Source organism: Nymphalis io, chromosome 12 (genome assembly GCF_905147045.1).
Source record: "Nymphalis io chromosome 12, ilAglIoxx1.1, whole genome shotgun sequence".
NCBI classification, from domain to species: Eukaryota; Metazoa; Arthropoda; class Insecta; order Lepidoptera; family Nymphalidae; genus Nymphalis; species Nymphalis io.
The window spans coordinates 5724115-5748270 of NC_065899.1; the positions used below are offsets into that span (position 1 = coordinate 5724115).

The window sequence follows — 24156 nt, forward strand, 5'->3', positions numbered from 1 at the left end:
TTTAGTCATTTGTTTTTTATTTGCGAGATGAAAAAAGAAGCAAATCCTGGTCAATTTGTCATTTGGAATTTAAAGATCGAACATTTACCAAATAAATTTTAAATGGCAAATTAATATTATTATTTTATATTTCCAGGCGTGTATTTCTTCGGACTGTAGGTTTATCATTAACATGATTGGTATTGATCGTTCATCCTATACATTGGTTGGGCGTGCCCGATATCGTGGCCAAGCCTGTTCTAAGTAATTTAAGACCTATTATTTTAAATTTAAATATCTTAAGCGATCTTTTATATTGGCTATGGTTTTTTAAAATCATTTATTTTATCTATAATTTAATCAACGATACCATAAGTTTTGTTATTAAGAAGATCAATTTTTTTTGTGATATGTGATAGAAAACTTTTCTTTGGGCACGATGATAGTGAAATTTAAAGGAACTAGAATATGAGTGAAACATTTCATTATGTAAAGTTTTCGATGGTAAAAATACAATTCTGTATTGCATACTGAGTTGCGGGAGCAATTTTTTGTTGGCGTTAACAACGATTTCACTTATAATTTAAAATGCGTTTTCTGCAACACACTTGTTATCAAAATAATATTTGTTCTGACAAGCGAACGGACGCCAGTATTCGGCTTAGAAGCAAGGCTTTGTTTTTTCTTGTAATCAGGTTCGCTTTCAATTTCAATGCAAATATGTTATCGTGTGTAATGTGTGTATATTAAGATAAATTTATTACGATATCTAATTAATTAATTTTAATAAGCCTTTAGTTTTCTTTCATTACATTAAATTTTAACAGAATTCTAAAAGGCCTAACCTTTTTTCTCTTACGTATTTTTTATAAAATAATAAAAGGCGTTAAGACATGTTTTAAGGTAATAATGATGATAACTTGCGAGTGGGGAGCTAGCCTGGTATGTTAATGTACAATACAAAGTATAAAATACTTCAGACTACTTTGTAGTTCACTATAAAAATATTTTTATTAAAAAAAACCCTTTTGAGCTATTTTTCATTGTATATTTTTGAAAAGTTTTTTTCGTACAGTAATATTACTTATGATACCATCGTGGATTATCGGTACGAGTTCAATTTTTATTATATATGGTGAGAACTACACGCATAAAGCATCGAACATATCCGAGTTTCCTAACGGAACGAAAGTAGTCGTACGTTAGAATCAGTCGTAAATCTAAGGCCACAACTGTGCGAAACTGCGAAATCATTACCTAGCTTGGTTGCATACGTGTAGCTATAGCTTTATAATTGTTTCTTCGTCGTTGTCACTAATGTTTCAATTCGCACAAGTCTGTTCGGTCCTTAAAATTTATCTAATCATTAGAAATTTATCTTGGTATCAATTAACCCGTTTTTATTATTCTAGTTTTTCAACTTGCATTTGTAATTGCTTTTGCCACTCTTAAACAAGTTTGGCTTGTCTTTCTCTTAGACCACGACTTAAATTCACACTATTGATGTTACACTTGAAGCAATCAGATCTTGATACGAGTTCGCGAGAGCGTTTACCGGATTTGGATTTTTTTTCCACCGTTCAACATGTTTAATGATTAAAGTTCCGACTTTCTAGATAATAAAATGTAATTAAAAATTATCAACGACTATGTATGGCATAGTAAATGTTAATGTGCTCACTAGAAATAATGAATACGAAATAGTCAAAGCGAAGAGTCAAGATGACTAAATGGAAATGGAATCGTTCCTGATAAAAACCACTGAATTTTCAATTTTGTGTTTATAAATTATTTCATTCTTAGTAGAAAAAACAGCGTGAGAATACCCATCAGATATTCTATCGCAAAACAGCAGAACTTGGTATTGTTGTGTTCCAGTTTGAAAGGTGAGTGAGCCAGTGTAATTACAGGCACAAGAGACATAACATCTTTGTTCCCAAGGTTGGTGGCGCACTGGTGATGTAAGCGATGGTTAACATTTCTTACAATGCCAATGTCTATGGGCGTTGGTGACCACTTACCATCAGGTGGCCCATATGCTCGTCCGCCTTCCTATTCTATATAAAAAAAAACGTGTTAAATGATACTCTGTTACATATCCACTAAGTCATAGCGGATGAGCTTGATGAAATAAGCTCTAAACGTACGCCTTAACAGGAGTACGGCTTTGTTCAGTATGTATGTATTAGGGTTGTTAATCTTGCTGCATAGTGTTGCGATCGTGATCATACTTTACAATATCATTCTATTTGAATACAACTAGACTATTCTAATGAAACTATATTAATTGAATATTTATGAAATCTTTGTATAAATAATTATGACAAAATACAGTTACCTTTACCTTTTTTTTTTGAACGCTAGAAAAACGCATTACGCGTTTCCCCCACGGGAACAGTGTGGGGGGGTATGTTGGGCTCGCCGGTATCCAATGCGCCGAGTGCGCCCCGAACATCGGAATACCAACTAAAAAACCAGCGGTACGATCGAAGAACGTCGCAGGATCGCTTGCGTATACTACCGTGACGCTCTGGTAATCAAATTTCCATTATCTGTAATATTTCGTTTTATCGACTACTGAGATTTGAACCCGTACACCGCGGCCAGAAGAGCAATTTCCTAACCTCTATGCCAACTTTAACCCTAAAATAAAGTTACCTTATATAGTTCTTTACATGCCATTAATCAATTACTATTAAGCCAGTCTTTTTCTCTTTTGCGTAAAACAGTAAATAAATAAAATTGTTTGTTTGTTGTTTGTTTGTTCGTACTATTCAAAGAAATACATGAAATGTTTTATTTTGAAGACCTTCCATGTATATTGGTAATAGGTACTTATGTCGTTACTAGGGCAAACGAACAAAACACTTGTGTCAACATATGGGAAAGTACAAAATGTTGATAGCAACGCGTCAATCATCCGACGAGAAAGCGAGACCACATATTTTCTTGTCAAAACATTGTGACGAATGTCATGAAAGTCTAAATATTTATACGTACGAATATAACAAGACTGTAACCTGCAGGTGTGTATGTAAGTATAATGAAGTCGAAAAGATTGCTTTTAAATAATATTAACCAGAGTTAATGCAGACGGAGTCTGAAATGTGTGCCATTTCAAATGTTTTATTTTATTTTTGTCTCTTTCAATATATAACAGCTTTTGTAACTATACTATTTGTACTATGTAATCATAATTTGATCCTTTAATAAGTATTATAATTTTTGCGACGCGTGATTACCGAATTACGTGATTACCTAAAATGTTGAATTGGCAATATTTTAGTCGAGATGGCCGAGTGGTAAAAACGCTTGAATCTTAACCAATGATAGTGAGTTCAAGCCCGGGCAAGCACCACTGAATTTTCATGTGCTTAATTTGTGATTATAATTCATCTCATGCTTTACGGTGACGGAAAACATCGTGAGGAAACCTCCATGTGTCTAATTTCACTGAAATTCTGCCACATGTGTATTCCAACCCCACTGGAGCAGCGTGGTGGAATAAGTTCCAAACCTTCTCCTCAAAAAATGGAGAGGAGGCCTTTAGCCTAGCAGTGGGACATTCACAGGCTGTTACGGTAGGGCAATATTTTCAAATTTCAATACACATTTCATATTTAAGCGTAATCAATAAATAAATGATACATGCATTATGTAAATTATATGTTAATAAAGCATATAATTAATATAACCGTTCGTGATGTAAACCGAATTGTAACTTAGTGTTTCCTCCATTACTTAGGTAAAGAACTGACTGTATTACTGATACTAGCTAAGCTAAAGCTAGCTGGTATGGTGTAGTGGGTCATGGGTCTCAATAGAAGATGTGGGTGATTACGATTGTTGTTATTGAATTGCATTTTGTTCGAAGTTTGTTGTATAATTAAAGACTTCGCTTAGGTATGGACGATTTATTGTTATTATTTTTATTTATTATTTTGGACAGTGTTTTGTAAAATCGTACAGCTATAATAGTGTTAATAATATAGTTATCCTTTTACAGACAAACAGTCCTACCTTGAGTGAAAAAAAATAAAGTAAGAGCCCGCTAATGTCCCTCTGCTGGGTTAAGGCTTCTTTCTGTTGGTGGATATATATGTGGCAGATTTTCATTCATGCGACACATGCAAGTATCCTCCCGAGAACCCATTCACCGCTAAGCATGATATTTGTGTCAACAAATGAAGCACATGAAAATTTAATGATTTGCCTCTGCATATCGATTTAGATTTCAAGTGTTCGAACCATGGGCAACTGACACTTATAGTGCGTTAACTTAAACTTACACATTCAAACACTAAACACATTTAAAATATAAACAAAATTAATAAAAATATTGAGAACAATGCATAAATAATTAATTTAATTATCAGGTAACGGTTATATTAAATGATATCTCCTCAATACAAAACAAAAATAAATAAGCCATATATATTTTACAAAACAATAAAATGTATCAAATGTTGAGAGATCATATTTGTTTCATGAGATCCTCACATTGACAGATATGAAATATGATATACGCAAGTACAAACATGAAATACACATGGTATGACCAGAACTCGAATCATAATAATATTATATATTATTATAATATGATTCCATATAAAAAAGCCGAGATGGCCTAGTGGTTAAAACGCGTGAATCTTAACCGATGATCGTGGGCTTAAACCCGGCAAGCACCACTGAATATTCATGTGCTTAATTTGTGTTTATAATTTCATCTCGTGCTAAACGGTGAAGGAAAACATTGTAAGGAAACCTGCATATGTCTAATTTCACTAAAATTCTGTCACATGTGTCTTCCACCAACATGCATTGGAGAAGCGTGGTGGAATAAGCTCCAAAAACCTTCTCCTTATAAAAAAGGAGAGGAGGCCTTAGCCCAGCCGTGGGACATACGCAGGCTGTTACTGATAATAATATTCATTAAAGACCTGCTGTTGTTGTGATTTAACTCATTTAAAGGTACAATAGTCGTAAAATATTTGGTTTATTTCTAGAATTTTTTAATTATACGGTGTAAGCGGTGGTACGAACTAACTCGAGTGATGAAATTCGGCCAAACAACAATTCTTAGTATTGTTGAAAGGTGCGTGAGCCAGTGTAACTACAGGCACAAAGGACACAACATCTTAAGGGATGGTTAGTAATGTCACTGTCTATGGGCGGTGGTCACCACTTATAATAAGGTGGTACACTAGTCAGTTAGCCGAGTATTTTATATAAAAAAGGTATTCTATGTTTCTTTGTGTGTTAATCTATCAGAACGTACATAAATTGTAGTATTTCTAATTAATCTGATTAACCAATAATTGAGTAATTAAAAATGATATAATGTATAGTTTAGCTAATGTATAGCTAAGCTCTTAATACATTTTATTGTAATAAAGTACTTGTTAAGGTATTTTTAGGAACATGTTGACTATAATTATTTACTTTCGAGTGAAACGACTGCTATCCGTTTTCACATACAAAAGAAAATGGGCTTGCTTTCGCTTTGTTTGGGCTCTCGGCCCTTAAGGTCTCGGCCATATTTGTATAAATTAAACAAATATATATATCGGTTAAGTAATATTAGTTTGTTTTCTAAACGTAGCAGTAGATAATGGTTTATGATTTAATGCCACAGGTTAGTTATAATATAGATTATCTTATTTTTAATTTTTGACTAAGTTAAGTGGAAATATGAAAAAAATACTTCAAGGTTAAGTTTCTATACTGTTAAAAGAAAAGAAAATCAACAAAATACATTTTAAATTACGATTAATTAAAATGCTTACACACATTAGGCTTAAATATTCCGTAGTATTATATATGTTATGCATCAACAATATTTACAATCTTTATATATTTTCGCTTTATCATCGCATTCGCGGTGAAACGTAAACCTTATACCGACAGCTATGAAATAAGCGGAACAAATATTATTACAGACAATGGCGTTTAATAAGACTAATGACGGGAGTATCATTCGGAGGTAATAACATGAGTGGGCACGCAATTTGTGTCTAAACGCTTCGAAACGCTTCCGATTTCCTGCTTCGCTTCGGATAAAAGTGAATTTCACTTAATACTTTTGATTATACTCGTTTTATAACATACGTTTATTAAATACAAGCTTAATATGATCAGATATATTACAGTACGATTTTTTGGCGTTTTTGTCGTGAATAAAGAATATTTGAGTTTATCAGGAATTTCGGTCACGGAAACTCGCAAGTCACTGACGCAGGAGATAATTTAGTGAATTCTCTATTCCTTCACTCTCAGGATCAGTCCAACTCCAATGGATAAACACAAGTGAATGGGATGTAAGTAGTTGTAGGCCGTCTGGCATTAAGTTTAAAAATTAAATTAATATCACCATAAAAATGTATTTATTAAATTAATAATTGTACCTAATTGCACTTTAGAAATTCATTTAACTGTATGTAAATATTATAAGTATGATAATAATCAGAGTGTAAGTCCCTTGGAACGAATTTGGCAGAGGTAGAATTAAAAAAAAAACAATTGAATAACCTATATATGACGTCATCAAACATTCAATTTACTTTTGATGTATGAAATCTGGATCGCAATTAGCATTAATAAAACATTTTGTTATTGTTTACAGTAATGTATATTAATGTATGCTTAAGTGGAATGCGGTTCGTATAAACCGAATCTCCTTTACGAGTCGGTTTTATTTGATCCTATCGTCTTATTTACAAAAGGGGTAAAATAAAAGCTGGTTTTTGATGTTGAGTTAATGTTCTTTGTTATTTGAGAAGCAGTAAATGGGTTTGTTTTGATTTTTTTATTGTTCTACAATTGTATATTTAAGAATAAACTTTCAGTTATAAAGGTTACCTCATTTTTACATGAAATATGATACGAGAAAGATTTTTTTTTTTTTAAAGTGGTAGATCGCACGGCTAAACATGTGTCCTATGGGACAAATTTTGAAGGAAAAATAAATAATAAGATTATAATTCGCACCGTATTTTGCTATCCAAACGACAGAGGACTTTCCAATGAGAGGATTTTTTTCAAAAATATTAGATTTGCGTCATAAAAATAATCTTAGAATTCGTTGGCACATAACTGCAACTTAACGGTTCTGTTGTGTATAGTGTACACTATATTATATTGAATTTTGATTAAATTTTCCAACGTTACAAATAAATTTCGCTTTAAGATTTCATAGTGTGTCCCCACTGTAAAAGTGTCAGCCTTATTCAGTAAGAAGACGAACGTTCTCTTGAATTAGATTTATTGAGCGTACGAATCGTCGCTTCGAATTTATTGATTTATTTCTTAATGCCTTAAAAGGTATATAACGAAGAATTCGTTTATAAGTACTTTAAGTTTGTGCTAATAGATCTATTTATATTTAGTACCATTCAAACGAAAAAGGATTTGTAATTCGTAGTTCATAGAGAATAATCGTTTTATTCCAGACAAATTTAAATAAAATAATTCTTTATTTAAGTAGGCTTATAAGGGCACTTTTATATCGTTACAGTTTTAAATTAAGCATAAACCAACGTATAGCAAATCTATTGAAATATTCGTTTGTAATTAAGGTAATTCGTAATTAAGGTATTCGCAATTAATGGTTAAATAGAAACAATAGTAATATATAACGAAAAACGGATTGAAATACAATGTTTGTCTATCATCTCATAATTGAATCAAAATAGTGGATTTTCTCGAAATTTTGATACACCACGTCATCACCAAATGTCATCATTTAGATTAGATATTTGGTGATGACGTTAAATTTATAACAAATTCAAATTTGGACTTTGTTTTTCAACCACAAATAGCTTGTTTTCGTTATAACATCCATTAAAAACAATTAAAATTGGATAGGAATTGAGAGGAACACTTGGAACTATTATAAAATTGTCTACAATTGTAGTCCAAGTTTGCGAAAGTGGGATAGTTTGGCATTTCTCGTAACTGCTGATGATAGGAGTAGGAAACCGTATATGCCTTTCGTGATAAAAATAAAACTCGAAAGTGAAATCGTATGAAATCACTTTCATTCCTAATAATTATGTGCAGCAATGACAGTTATCAAGTGTAATCAAAATCTCATTTTACAATATTGTCGAAGATACCAAATAGTATTAAGTGACTTATGTGTTTATCTTTTTTATATAATCTTCCGATAAAATGATTGCTGGAACTACAGAAAAAATATAATAAATTATAACTTCATTGAGTAACGTGAATGTTTATTTTGAAACATTTCAAATCCTACAAGGATCACTCAGTTTCTCGAACATTCGGTATTACCGTACCGTAACAGCCTGTGAATGTCCCACTGCTGGGCTAAAGGCCTCCGCACCTCTTTTTGAGGAGAAGGTTTGGAGCTTATTCCACCACGCTGCTTCAATGCGGGTTGGTGGAATACACATGTGGCAGAATTTCAGTGAAATTAGACACATGCAGGTTTCCTCACGATGTTTTCCTTCACCGTCAAGTACGAGATGAATTATAATCACAAATTAAGCACATGAAAATTCAGTGGTGCTTGCCCGGGTTTGAACCCACGATCATCGGTTAAGATTCACGCGTTCTTACCACTAGGCCATCTCGGCCATTTCGGTATACTTAAATCATATTTGATGTTGATGTTACATGATCCTGAAAACCTAAACATTAAAACAAAGTACAATTTATCAAATAAAATGTTTCCAATCACGTTTCAAAAAAAAAATAAGTTATTTTCTCTCAAGTGTTGTCAAATATTATTTCTCGAAAGGCTAATATTGAAAACAATACAATTTCCTAACGTTTTGTAGTAATGTCATTTTCAATCACAGCGACAGGAAAATAGAGTTTTCAAACTCCTACACAAAGGAAAATTCGTTTGTGCTTTTGTTTGGAATAAAACATTGCTTAACGCCTTACGTGTACATTATTTTTCTTTAGAACTGTCATGGAATTTAAGTTCATAAGTATTTTATATAATAATGAATGTTTATTTTATTAAAAATGTATTTATTATATATAATCAAAGAAACCTTATATATGTAGATCGGCCGCACCTACTCACATTGTTTTACTTGAACGAGTACGAGATATGTACGTAAAACACAAATTAAGTAAAGTAAAAATTCAAAGCCGCTTGCTTGCAAGTTCGAAGCCGCGATTTTCGAATACCGAACCCGAACATGTAAAGTGTTGTACCCACATAAACTTCAATTCTACGACGAGCAAGAGTATCTTTACCTAACATTACCGAGTAAGGAATTGTAGATTGTTTCTAAAAATGGCCTTTCAATCCTTGAGAGAGAATTCTGTAGTCCATGATAACGATCTGTACTGAAAAGTCTCCAAAGCGTTATTATGTTAGAAATTTAATAAATTTTACTAATATCCATTAAGATGAAAATATTTGGACGGGCCGGTTGGCGTTGTTGGTAGATAAGCTACCTTTCATGCCTAAGGTTGTGGGTTCGATTCCCACCCAGGACTGACATTTGTGATTGACGGTTCGGCCGTCGTCGAGTGAGGTTGTGTGCATACGCTTCTTATCTACGCTTTCCGAATGTTTCACGACTACCCACTTTGGCTTTGTTTATTGGTTTCTGATTTTCTGACGCGTCATATTATTGAATTTTGGCTTGAATATAGACTTTTGTTTTGTTTAAGAATTGGTTTTGTTGTTTGGTATAGGTCTTTATAGACCTATTTTTATTTTTGTTTTAGGTATAAGTCTTTTATAGACAAATTGTTGTTTTGAGTTTTTTTTTTGTTTTTTGTATTGACGATGGACACGGAGTTGTCCTCAGATGCCTTTGCTGGTCGGATGTGCCCACACGTGGGCTTAGGCATTTTTGACTCTGGCTCTGATACTGAGACAGAGGGACGAGTTAAGGTGAAGTGTAATAGTGTACGTCGCGGGAAGCCCACTTCGAAGGGACGCGGAACTGCCTTAACTCGAGCTAAAGCTGAGCTTAAGGCAAAAGCCGCCGAAGCCAGGGAGGAGGCGTTCGAGCGCTCCTTAAGAAGTCGGGCTTTCCGTAAAAGTGCGCCCGAAGTCGTGTTGGACTCTGACGAATCCTCTTCCTTGGATGTCCGTACAGAAGATCCCATAAAATTAGGTGCCGAGGAGCTGCGTGCGGAGGCTGGCCGCAACGCAGCACTCATTTTGGAGATGGCCCAAAAGTCGGGCAATTTGAAGAGTGGCTTCATTAAGAAGCTAAAAGATTCGGCGGCTTCGCTTCAGAGTATCGTCGACGCTCTGGCGTCAAGGACTGAAGCGGAGAAGATTCAAAGGCTTTGGAAGAATTCAGGGCCTCAATTGTCTCGTGATGATAAACGCCAAATTGGTGAGAATTGAGGAGCGCCTCATTCCTGCGAAGATACACCGTCCCCCGCTAGCCGTGGACAAAAGGCGGGATGCGATGCAGAAAACTGCACCTACGTATGCGCAGGCTACCCGCCCGGTCCCACCGAAAAATGCTGCATCCGTACCCAAGCGCGTAGCTCCATCCAAGCCAGCGCCTCAGTCGCACCGGCAACACCGATAGCTGGCCCATCCAATATCCCAACCGCGCCGGAGTTTCAACCACGGGAGGCTCAAGAGACGTCTTGGTCCACCGTGGTCAAGAGAGGAAAGGGAGGGAAAAAAGCTTCCCCGACGGCCAAAATCTCCGCTCCAGTTGTCTCAGCGGTGACAAAGACCCATGCGGCCAAGCCAAAACTGGCCGCCCCTCGAACCGCTGCAGTTATTGTCACGCTGCAGCCAGAGGCGGAGGAGAAGGGCGTGACGTACGCACAGGTCCTGGAGCGAGCCGAACAGGGCATAAAGCTCCAGGACCTCGGGATATGTACCGGACTTAAGGTCCGTCGCTCGGCAACAGGGGCCAGAGTGTTGGAGTTACCAAAAGCACAGTCGGAGTAGGGAGAGAAGCTTGCGAAGAAACTTCGTACTGTGCTTGACGGGGTGGCCAACGTTGTCTGGCCCATAAAGAGAGTTGATCTGAAGGTGACGGGGCTCGACGACTCAGTCACCCCAGAGAAGCTGGTTGCGGCAGTCGCACGTGTAGGGGACTGCACGCCTGAGGCAGTCAAGTGTGGAGCGTTGCAGCGTGGGCCCGGGTATATGGGTATGGTCCGCGTCACCTGTCCCATTACGGTGGCGAAGAAGCTGTCCGACGCCGGTCGTCTTCTGGTAGGGTGGAGCTCAGCCAAATTGTACGTCCTGGAACATCGCCGTCTGCGCTGTTACAAGTGCATGGGTGTTGGACACGTGAAGATGCTCTGCCCATCCAAGGTGGAACGAGGTGGGCTTTGCTTCCGGTGTGGTGTCAAGGGCCACAAGTCTTCGACCTGCACTGGAAAGCTGCACTGTGCAGTATGTGTGGATGCTGGAAGACCCTCTGGGGACGTAATGGGCTCGGGAGAGTGTAACCCTCCCATCACAAAAGGAAAGATGGTATTAGGCAATCACACCATCACAAACGTCGGACGGTGCCAGGCCGAAGAGGAAGCAGCCATGTCAACATGAGCGACAAACTCAGCTTCCTCCAGACGAACGTCAACCACTGCGCTGGGGCTCAGGACCTGCTACTGCAGTCCATGGCGGAGTGACAAATCGACCTGGCAATGGCCTGCGAGCCCTATTTCGTCCCTCCCTTATCTCACTGGGTAGGGGACTTGGACGGCACCGTGGCAGTCCTCACTTGGAGCGGTACGGGTCCTTCCCTCTCTCACACAGGGGTCGGTACTCGGCCCAATCCTCTGGAACATCGGATTCGATTGGCTCCTGAGGGCCCCTATCCTTCCCGGGATGAGGGTGTTGTGCTACGCAGATGACACCCTCATCACGGCGACGGGGCGGACCTTTCAGGATGCGGCCTGCCTGGCCGAGGTCGGAGTGTCGCTCATAATGGACCGGATTGGGATGCTGGGCTTGAGGGTCTCTGTCACAAAAACAGAGACCCTCCTATTCCACGGTCCACGTCGGAATCCTACGTACGGTCTCCTTCTGCGAAAATGTCATGTCGCAGAAGGAGGCAGCGGAGCGGGAGCGCGAGGAGAGGGCCTCCGCTGACTCGCTTCGCCGAATAAGACCGGGGAGAAGGCGTCGGCGCTGTGCGCATCTTCTCCTCCCACCGAAAGTGTTGTTAGGGGGTGTTTGTACCCTGAGAATCCCCTAGGATTTGAGGCCTGCAGAGGTGGGCCAACCGTCGGGGCGTCACGGTAGTATGCGCAAGCGATCCTGTGACGCCCCTCGAAAAGGCGGTGTGGGTACCGCTGGTTTTTTAGTGGGTATTGACGGCGCCGGCGAGTCCCACATCCCCCCCACTTCAAGTGGGGGAAACGCGTAAACGCGTTTTTCCAGCGAAACAAAAAAAAAAAGGATTGACATTTGTGTGCATGAACATGTCTGTTTGTCCTGAGTCTGGGTGGAATTATCTGTATAAGTATGTATTTACAAAAGAAAAGTATTTTATGTAGTATATCAGTTGTCTGGTTTTCATAGTACAAGCTCTGCTTAGTTTGGGATCAGATGGCCGTGTGTGAATAATGTCCCAGGATATTATTATTATTATTATTATACTCAATATATATTATACTCATTACTATTATTCCAGTTAAAAATGCAAACGACATAATATAATCAATATTTTCACCCACTTTTCACGACCCGGTTATGCGAAATAAATCCCTTATCAGAGTAACTACGCCAGGCCGACGTAAACAAGTGCTTTCTAGTTAGGCTTATCGAACTTATAGCTAACCGTATTTAAAACTGGGACAACAAATCTGAACACTTGAATGAGGAATAAATCTTAAATTCAATTTAAATTCGATTGGTTTGAAAAATAAATCAAGACCAGATTCATATCTTAAGATACACTTTGTGTACACTACCAATGCATATTGGCTTATGAAGTTGCTAATTGGTCTTTAAAAATATTTTTTAGATATAATATCTGTAGTTTTTGCATGATTATGAAAACCTTAAAAAGACGATTTAGTTATTTTGGAAGACGCAAGGTAAACGTAAGGGATAGTATGAAACTGTTAATGTAACTTTATAAGCAAATTTAGGCAAACTTAATTACACACGGGGTTTGTAATATTATACTAATATCTATGAAAATAAAAATGAATTTTATCTAGCCTAATAAACGCTCTCACAATAATAATAATGTCCTCCAGAACGATTTCGGTCACGGCAATCTCAAGTGAGATTAGCCAACTACGCAGGAGATATTATAGTGCACAAGTGTGTGCGCAAACACAGGTGCACTCTCTATTCCCTAACTCTCATAATCCAATGGGACGGCAATCCGACACGACCGGAAAGAGTTCAGGCGCAGGACCAACGGCTTTACGTGCTTTCCGAGGCACGGGAGTGTACACACTTCCAACTTCCAGGCTCCGAGCTGCTACTGAGAATTTTCTGACAGAAAAACCCAATAATTTTTTTATTAGCCCGACCTGGCAATTGAACCCAGGACCTCCGGGTCTGCGGCCTTATATCAAGCCACTAGGCCAACGAGGCAGTTAAACTCTCACAATACCTGATCTAATACCAGTTGGTTTGTTAAAGTGATACCATATCTAACTAAATTTATAATAAAATATTTTCCTGACATGACGCAATTAATTACAGGATTATAAAAGTAAAGCTGGCTTTTTATGATAAGGCTTAACCGCTAAAAGGTTTAATGTTCTCATGTCGCTCTAAACCTCGCCGAGACGTTTTATCTGAATTGAAATAAATTAGCAATGAATTGCAGATGTTTTGTAATAATTCTGACAACTTATCGTGTAAGTAATTTACTCTGGCTACTGTAGATTTTTTTCTTCAGGGTAGAGACAAGTTAAACACTTATCTATTTGTTACTGTTAATAAAATCGCTAAGGAAAAAAGCTTTAAGACTTATCAATGATGCTGCTCCACTCTAAAACTATCGTGTTTTTTAAATTTCTTACGACTTATGCAAACATGAAGACTTTTCCTTCAGCATTCAATTCATCGCGAATTTTGAAATAAAACTTCCTTTTTGTATTTTATTATTATTATTATTTTCCTTTCAGGTGTGGTTGTGATGTCATGGTGGTGGGCGCTAGCGCTGTTAGCGCTGTACGCGCCCGCTCGCGCCTCGCCCCGGGCGGGCACCGGTGAGCTATTTTACAGTAAGCATTCTTGTGCACTACTTTCAGTCTTTTCACACTCAAGACGCACGTGTACTACTTATTTATTAGGGATAGAAAAAAAACGTAATTCTACTTTCACTAGCATGTTATTGTTATTAGTTAATCCAGTTTTATTTAGTTAATTTTTTTGAGAAACGCTTGTAATGTTTTGAACGACCATAATATTAAACATCATGAAGCAACTACGGTTCATTCGTGGTAAAATAAGTTACAGAAGTTATTTGATATGATTAAGTTGTTATTTTATGTATGAATATGTAAAAATGTTATAAAACCTTCATTGATTAATAAATATTTAATTTTTAATATTTTTATCCTTAATATTTAATAATTTTTTTATTGTTAATTGTAAATATGAGTAAGTACACCCTTCTAAGCAAGCCTAGTTGATGAGATAGCACCGTGAAGGATAGCTAGTTTTCTCGCTTAATGGTGGATTTTTTCTTCTAACTGACATGTGATATACCTGTCGAATAATAAAAGGAATTATCGAAATAATAAGGCACTATTCTATTTAAAATCAGTTATAAAAATAACGAAAAAAGCCAAATATCTCAAGAAATTTTCGAGGAATTGACTAAAGTTATTTTTTCCTAAACAACGTTTCTGAAAGATTGCCAAATTCGATTCGCAGCGATTCGTATACATTGCTCTGAGTGACACGAGATCTCTAACAAAAAGAAACATTCAACAAAGGTCTATTACAGCTACGGCGTGTTCAGCTCTGATATGATCTGACGTCTCGACACATAAACAGCCTTTGAACAAGATGTCATAGAAATGACATGAAACGTACTATTCAAACAATTTCTAAAAAACGAAAGAGGTTGAGAATTGAGTTCATATATAATTATTTAAAAACTCTAATGTTGAATTAAAATTCGGAAATTTTCGCTTGTATATACTTTAACAAAATTGACAATGTAAAGAAAATAATTAATTGTAAATGAATAAACGATAGCTTGTTTACCTTTTTAAAAAAATATTTTTATTAGAGAGGGGTAAATTGACTTATCTTCCATTCCAGCTATTTAATTTTTCGAATAATTCGAAGGAATACCCTTTAATAGTTAAACTTTAAATAAAGGAGATGTCATGTACATCAATTTTAGAAAATACGCTTAGAGAATCTGTTAACGAAAAATATTGTGGTAATATATTGTACCAGAAAGCTACATAACATATTTAATATTGAATGAATATTCGAAAGTTTCATTCACTATAAATTGAATGTTAAAAATATTCGAATACTAAAATATCATTGAAATGATAAAAGATCATTTAAATGTTGTCTAACAAACCATTCAAAGAAATCGATTGTTAAATTCACAATCTTTCATTTCATCGCTTATTCCTATTCATAACTATTCTGTGCACAAAAATATACACATATAAGCGAAAGTATAACTACGACAACTCACGGTTGGTTGAGCGTTGAAAGATCGACGAAATTATTCAAAACGAAAGTGAACTAAGATTGGTCTGACGTGATCCGCGTGCGGGATATGTATATGGATAATACACGAAGCAGCTTAATGTTAAGATAATACACAGCCCTTACATTTATTTTTATTTGTTACTTTTTAATAATATAAAGTTGTTACTAATCAAATTTTCGTTCTTTACTTTTGGCTTAAACTGAAATTATGTATAATAATATAATTGAATAAAATCGCATTGTCAGTTCATCGCTAGTGGTGCTGATAACGTTTTCGAGTACTGGTAGTAACTTAGTTTCAATATGCGCATATTGTGCGGTATGAAATGCATAATTACTCGATTATTGTGTCGATCATTATGTTTTACATGAGCGAAGGTTTTGAATAGAATCACTTCAGGCCGGTTAACTTAAATTGTATTTACAAACTGGGCTCTATTAATACTCTCTCTTTACTATGTCGTTTAAATTGATAGCTTAATGGTATTCAGTAGAAACGAAGTGTTTAATAATAATAATAATATCCTGAAACCTTATTTACACACGACCATCCGATCCCAAACTAACCAGAGCTTTAACTATGGAAACCAGACAACTGATATACTACATATACCACTTTTATTTTGTACATACATACTTATATAGATAATTACACCCAGACTCAGGACAAACATACATGTTCATGCACACAAATGTCTGTCCTTGGTGGGAATCGAACCCACAACCTTCGGCGTGAAAGGCAAATATCTACCAACCACGCCAACCGGCCCGTCAATTTATTGGGATATGACTCAATTAATTTTACATCTTTCTTCAAAACTATTCACATGTTTTCTACAATTTTAAGACTAATTAGCAGTACATAGTTGCATTGATCTACAAAATGTTGAAAATTGTATTACGAAAGCTGTTTGCTTTATATAAGCTATGGCAATCTAATTCGTCTATGTCTTTAATATATTCCAATACATGCATTGAATTAATGAGGCAATGATAGTCTTGGATAACTTTACATTGAATATATATTTAAAGTATATTATTAGTGTTATCTCAAAATGATATATCGTATAACGTATAACGTGCTCTCTAAATAATTCATTTAGAGACCACGTTATACAATTATTTAAGCATATAAATAAATTAATTTTAATTGAAAAATGTAGTTTGCCTTTATTCAAATAATCTTTTGAAAATGTATAATTGTAATTTATTTTCGTTTTACAATATTAAATCGGACTACCACCTGTCCGGAATGTAGATTATAATTAAAAAAACAACGTAACTTTCTAATAAAAAATATTCCTAGTATATGATTTAGATATTGGCTAATAAGCATCAACCATGTATCGGCTATGACGCTCATATGTGAGTCGAATAAAGCTGTAAAAAGGAAAGCGTCTATAAAAATTTCATCAGTATAAAAATCTACGGTTTCATCAGTATAATTATATAATAATACTAACTACTATAAAATAATACTAAGGTTTTATTTATTTTTAATTTAAGAATAATATGTCATGGCAAATAAATCATTGTTTATTGTTTTGTTAAAATCTCGCATATTTCACGTTGAAACATTAAGATACACTTTCTTTAGTTTTATTACGATGAATTTTATTTCCGAATGATCGAGTCGAGTCGACTCGACTCTCTCTTGCATAATGAGTATAAACACTTTCAATACTATAAACTTATTTTTGTATTGAACAGGAACTGAATACGAGCAAACATGTATCTATATTTAATAACAAAAAATCAAATTGTTTTGAAAAATTAATCTCGCAATATATGTATATTGTTGCTAATATTTACCGACATCAAAAATTAAGGTTTCCTATTTTCGCCTATTTATCTGCGTGTGTTCTCAGAAACTACACGACTTCACATTATTTCTCTGGGGTAAACCATATACTACTTCTGCGAAGTCTAGTATATAAAATAATAAGATATTCTTATGCAAACTAATAAAAATTATAATTGTCTTTATATTGAAGATAAAAGTTCTAAACAGCGATTTGAGATTGCGTTTGGAGTAGGTATAATTAGGGGTATAGGACATTTTTGCCTATTTTTGTCATTACACACACACACCCCCACACACACACACACACATGTATACACACACATATACATACAGACATACACACAATATAAATAAAGAGATGGTTATTGTACATACAACAAATTTATTACAAAGACATTCGGCAGTCGAATTCATTGAGCATTTTTAAATATCGCTTGAAAAGCTGTTATTTGTCTACATCTAAATGAGGTATGTATGTATGTATGACATAGTATGTAGTTTATAATTATCTATATATAATTATATAATATACATACATATTATGTATATATATATATATATATATATATATATATATATATATATAATTCTTTTTATACGTAAATACACTTACCTATTCTCTTACAAAAATTCTTTAACCAAAGTATGTCTGTGAGAGATCGCTATAAGCAATAAAACTGCTTTTTTCGTTGATCGTTTCCTATTTCTCTTATCTTATTTATATGGTGTGCAATAAGTATTAAATAAATAATGGAATAAGCTCCAAACCTACTCCTCAAAAAGGGAGAGGAGGCCTTAGCCCAGTGGGACATTAACAGGCTGTTACTGTAAATAAATAAACAACATACAAAACGAAAATTTACAAATTTTTGAAAACCGAACTCAACTAATAGGAATATTAAAATATAAATGTACAAGTAGAAAACGGAAGCATACAAACTTGAACATGAAAATATTGTTTTCATTACGTTACATAGTCATCTCGTATATCAATGTATGTATATTGCAGATACTCCAATATTATCTGGCTTGGCTCATAAATCCGGCTTATACTCTTGTTTATGCCTGGTGGCGGCGTAGAATGCTTTAAAGTATTTGATGGGTTCTTAACACTTGAAGATTGAATTTAATCCTAGGATTAACTGTAGCCGTTGAGAGCCAAGGAGTATTAAGTATGTTATAAAACGTCTGTTTTATATAAAATATACATATTATTAATGATATTTTGTTTGCTCTATATCATATTAAATGACACTAGAGCGGACATTGAAATATTTTTAAAGCTATTATTTTAAACTATGAACATTTTGTTCTTTAGTTGACTTTTTTAATATTAATAATCTATACTTAATATTTTTAAGTGCGTGAAGTGATATACGGTGGTAGGAATTTGACTTTAATATTTATTTTTACATGTATTTTTTGCCTGATTCATAAATAGGATTTATTGCATTTAATATATTAAACTAATACATTGTAACAGCACATTAAATATTTATATTAAATAAGCTTTAATATTAAAATACGTTGCAGTTTAAGTTACTATTACTTTAAAAAAAACTATAACTTTCGTAACATGTTTGTGAATACTTAAAAAAGATATAATCTTATTCTAAATTAAAAGATTAGTCATTACTGTATTTATTTTTGGTATCGCCTATCTAAGGCGGACGAGCATTTGGACTACCTGATGGTAAGTCACCAATGCCCATGGACATTGGCATTGTAAGAATTTTTAACCATTGCTTACATTGCCAATGCGCCACCAACCTTGGGAACTCACGCTTCAAATCGGAACACAACAATACCAAGTACTGCTGTTTTACGGTAGAATATCTAATGAGTGGGTGATACCTACCCAGAAAATAATGGAAGTGCTTATAATAATTTACTCTACAGACATCTAGAATGTCTGTACATTCGGAGGTATGAAAATTCCACTCAATATAAAGTTGAGGTTATAAAACAGAGGGTTAAGAAGACATAGTGTAATATTTCTACGTAATTTTAAAAAAATATGTAAATATAACTAATGATAAAGTTATCTGTCAAGTAATTGTTTGATGTTACAACATTGTCATATTTTTATTTTCTGTCTAGTTGGTGTTGTATATTCTCTATGTTTCTATATTTTTTTTAATTGACATTTAGCAAAATAATTTATTTAGTTTTATGTGAATGTATTTAAAATTTAAATATAACATTAAATTTTATAAGGTTTTTATATTGGTTTTTTTTTAAACTAAATCAGTGTGAAACATATGAAGAGCGTAATTAAAGCTTAAATTGTGGTCATAAAGAAGTAATCTCAATGAAAATCTTAGAAAACACTTTCGCTGGTTGTATAAACCATTATAATTATACAGGCTCGCCCTGAAGTGGAGGCAATTATGAGTAACTTTTACTTTTTAACACTATCCAAGCCCTGAGAAGGTCACGAAAGTGAATTTATTAACCTATATGTGTCAAATACTAAGAAAGTATAGATTTCACTTTCGTACAAATTACAGAGAGATGAGATTTTAAGAGCTTCCACAATTGACGGCCCCTACTGTGGGGTGACCACGTGTTACGATTTTTGTAAATGTACAATAATTTGGAGCAGCATTTTATTTTAACGGAAAGCCGAGATGGCCCAGTGGTGACGCGTGGATCTTAACCGATGATCTTGGGTTCAAACTCGGGCAAGCACCACTGAATTTTCATGTGCTAAATTTGTTATTATAATTTATCTCGTGTTTGACGGTGAAGGAAAACATCGTGAGAAAACTTGCATGTATCGAATTTAACTAAAATTCTGCGGCATGTGTATTTCACCAACCCGCATTGAAGCAGCGTGGTAAAATAAACTCCAAACCTTCTCCTCAAAAAGGGAGAGAAAACCTTAGCCCAACAGTGGGATATTCAGAGACTGTTACTGTACTGTACTATTTTATTAACCGAGTTTATATAATCGTGTAAAAATTATACAATATTTTATATGTTTTACATTAAAAATTATAATTCTTGAAAATTTGGTTAGTTCTTACGTGCTAAAACGTGATTTAAATGAAATTTACCAAATAGCTTAATAAATCTTTTGGAAATCACGGTTCAATATATGATAACATATATTATATATTTATTAGATTTTATGTAAAGAGGTTCTTTCTTTGAGGAATTAATCAATCTTACAACAATAATTCGTATTTTATCCAATTTTAAATATTAACTGACATCAACTATTAACCTGTTTCATCGTTTATTAAAAAAAGGTCGATAGAGTATAAGAAGGTTTTTTAAGCAAATTTTCTGAAATGAACAAAAATAAAAACCAGCTTAAGATTTTACGATTCAACATTTTTATTTTCTCTGCTCCTAAATTTACGATTATACCCAAACAAATATGATCGTATTTTTAATGTTTAATAAAACTCGAAATAACGCGTTCTTTACGATGTGTAAAATTTTGTACTTCAAGCGGTTCTTCTGCTTTATTGCAAATAAAATAAATTCGTAGTGTGATTTTTTCTAACTTATGTAAATTTAAAAAGCGTTTCGATCAGCGGTCAAGTTATAATACAAATAAAGTTTTATTTAATAACATATTAAGGTAAATCTCATTATTATGTTATTCAATGAAACTATTTAAAAACGAAACGAAAGAACGCTGAATGATGCTGTTTATATATGTAATAAACTGTTATCTCGTTACTGGATAGTTACTAATTTCATTGAAATCCTGCCACATGTGTATTCTACCAACCGGCATTGGAGCAGCGTGGTGGAATATGCTCCAAAACCTTCTCCTCAAAAGGGAGAGGAGGCCTTAGCCCAGCAGTGGGACATTAACAGGCTGTTACTGTTACTGTAAACATCAATTATATTTTTATATATATTACCTCCATGGGCGATTAGTGAGAGAGCCAATTCATAGAAAGAGAATTGCTGCAAGCATCTTTACCAATTTTTCACAAGGTCATGATTTTTACTGTATCTATTTTTATTTTTTTTTTAATTATTATCTGTATCTCATTTATTTAAGTCCTCAAACTGTGTACATTTAAAAAAATGCATTGGTTTCAGCCAATGACAAATAATATTCATACGTTATATTGGTATTTCATTTCCATAGATAAATCTATTGTATGTATCACATATATGTCGAAGTTAGAAATGACTACTAGCTTAGTTTTGTAATAACCCTTATCGACCTGACATGGATAAAAACGGGGTCACATGCTACTGATAGTAATGTGTATTACATGTTTACAAATATATAACGTATATGCAAATACTGTTACTGAATACATAATTAGTTTATTTTAATTTCAAAACATCTTTTATAAAAATCATAGATTACGAAATTTACGCCTTGTTTATCATCAATGTAATCTTGTATTGAATAATATGGTTTATCCATTAAAGCGTTGTTAACATTGTCTTAAATTTAGTGATAACTATATGAGGAGCCTTTGGGGAGTCGAAAACTTGGTGTTTCAAGCTTATCTTCGCCGTTAGTAATGTGATAACTAATATATTTCGCCCATACAATTTAATGATAAAAATAATAATTATTATTATAGTTACGTTGTAAATATATTTATAGTCGTTACCTTAAGTAGTTTTATTTTATTTTTTATGCCGAAGTTTTCGATATAAGCAAGCAAGTTTAATAAATTTATTCATTTATTCAATTTGATATTTTGCGATAAACGATAACTCCGTGATTAAAAGAGAATTCGATGAATTGTAAGACAAAATTTGAACTGAGGATTGACAATCCATATAACTATGGCTAATAACATTAATTACCAGTAAATTCATTTATATATTATTTAAATAATTTTGTAAAATATGACGAAGGTTATATATATCACGTAATATTATAATCATCAGGATTTTCGTTAGTTGGTTACATTTTCTTAAACGTTAGGTATTCATAATAATTTACAACGCAGTAGTTTTGTTTGAGAAATTATAATTAAACACATTTTGGAGAACTTATATACTAGATACAATCGCTAAGTAATTTTTGTAGTGCTTATAGAGGTTTACTGTCCTAAAAAGTGATTGCGATTGGGTTACTCAAACTGTTCAGAAGTGCTATTCCGTAAGAACTCACTTCATATTTCACCCGTGAAATATTGATGACTTATGGTATGTATGTTCTTGAAATATTATATTATAATTTTTAAAGTCAATGTCGCATAATTTCTGAAATTTCACGACTGTTTTCTGCTGTGAGTTTCGAGTTTGTTCTTTCAGTATAGCCCTACTGTTCCCCGATTCGAAAATCGATTCAGGAATAAGCCTCTCTCTAATCTATAATCCACCGTTCGTTTTTGTATAGACGTCAGTCATTTGTTTACAACTGCTCTCGGCTGATTTTATATAAGTTACTCTTACAGTTCCTAAATAAATAATCAACGATATAATAGCGAAGCAATCCTAAGACAAACACAAATAATATTCACTCTACTCAATTTTCCAGCTATATCACGTTTTCATGTGAATATCTATTAAACTTTGATACCGGAAAGCGTGTCAAAAATCACTTTCGATGGCCGACTAAGTACATCACACAATCGTATTTTATCTGCATACACTTTCTCTGATTAAATAACATATGTAAAGATAATATTTGATTGAATCTATGAATGAAATATAATATTATTCGTTTTGGATCATCGTAATATAATAATTATAAAACTGTGAATAAGCGTTACGTTTTACACTAAATACATGAAATGCCGGTACTTATTATTAAATGGTATTCCGTCCCCATAAAACTACTGAATAAAATTATATCACTAACTAACATACAACGAAATATAACATAGATGAGCATTAAGAATAGGATATTAAAAATTAATTACCTAAACAGAGAACTTAATGCCAAGATTTGTATAATCGATTCATATTAGCAGGCTGTTAATATACCAGCAGTGGGACATTAACAGGCTGTTACTGTTACTGTTTAATATTAATCAATCTGTAAGTACTGTTTTACCGACCAATGCGTCTTCCATTTATATTTTTTTACATTTTCACTTCCAAACTGTACTTCGTTTTATTATCTTGTAAATATGAATGTGATAATTAATGTTAAGACTACTTAAAGAAATTTTCAAATTTCAGTTTCAATTTCTGTATTAACGAATATAAATTGAAAAAGTTATGAAATTCATTAAACAAGATAGGCGCGTGAAACAAATTATTAAATAACTAAATCCGTCACAATCAAAACAAGTCATAATTTTAATAATTTTTCAAGAAAATTCTCTGATTATTAATTTTCAAGAAATTATCCATACTAGAAAAAAAACTCTTTTATTTTAAAATTCGAATTGAATGTAAAAGAAATGAATTATATTTCTCCTCAATCTGTAATTATTCCAGAATGATATAAAACTTTGTTCATTATAAAACTTTTAATTATGTCATGAAGGATCGTCAGTGTATAATAATATAACAATCTTTTAGACGGCATGTCTTTGTTTTAAATTTGTGATGTGTATTTTCTTCTTTTTATTTTAATTTTGTATTTTATAAAAATGTCTGTACATAAATATTAGCCGAAAATTTCTCCTACGAAACGCCAGTGCTGTTATGTTCATATAAAATCGAAATTTATTGTAAACCAGCTTTTGCAAATACTATCGAATTAACAAATGTATAAACGGTTTGAAACTCAAAAAGTATATTTTATTTTGATATTAGTATCATATTCATCATTTATTTTTTACTAATTCCCCGAAATCGGAATGTTTTG

At 33.9% G+C, this 24156-nt stretch overlaps 1 protein-coding gene across 1 annotated transcript in view; it reads left to right on the plus strand.

Moving 5' to 3' along the window:
- Positions 1–24156, plus strand: part of LOC126772337 (serine proteinase stubble) — a 132674-nt gene that overhangs the window by 68712 nt on the left and 39806 nt on the right. Inside the window, exon 3 of the mRNA XM_050492666.1 lies at positions 14041–14139. Coding sequence (XP_050348623.1) covers positions 14041–14139 — 99 coding nt within the window. The remainder of the gene's footprint in view (positions 1–14040; positions 14140–24156) is intronic.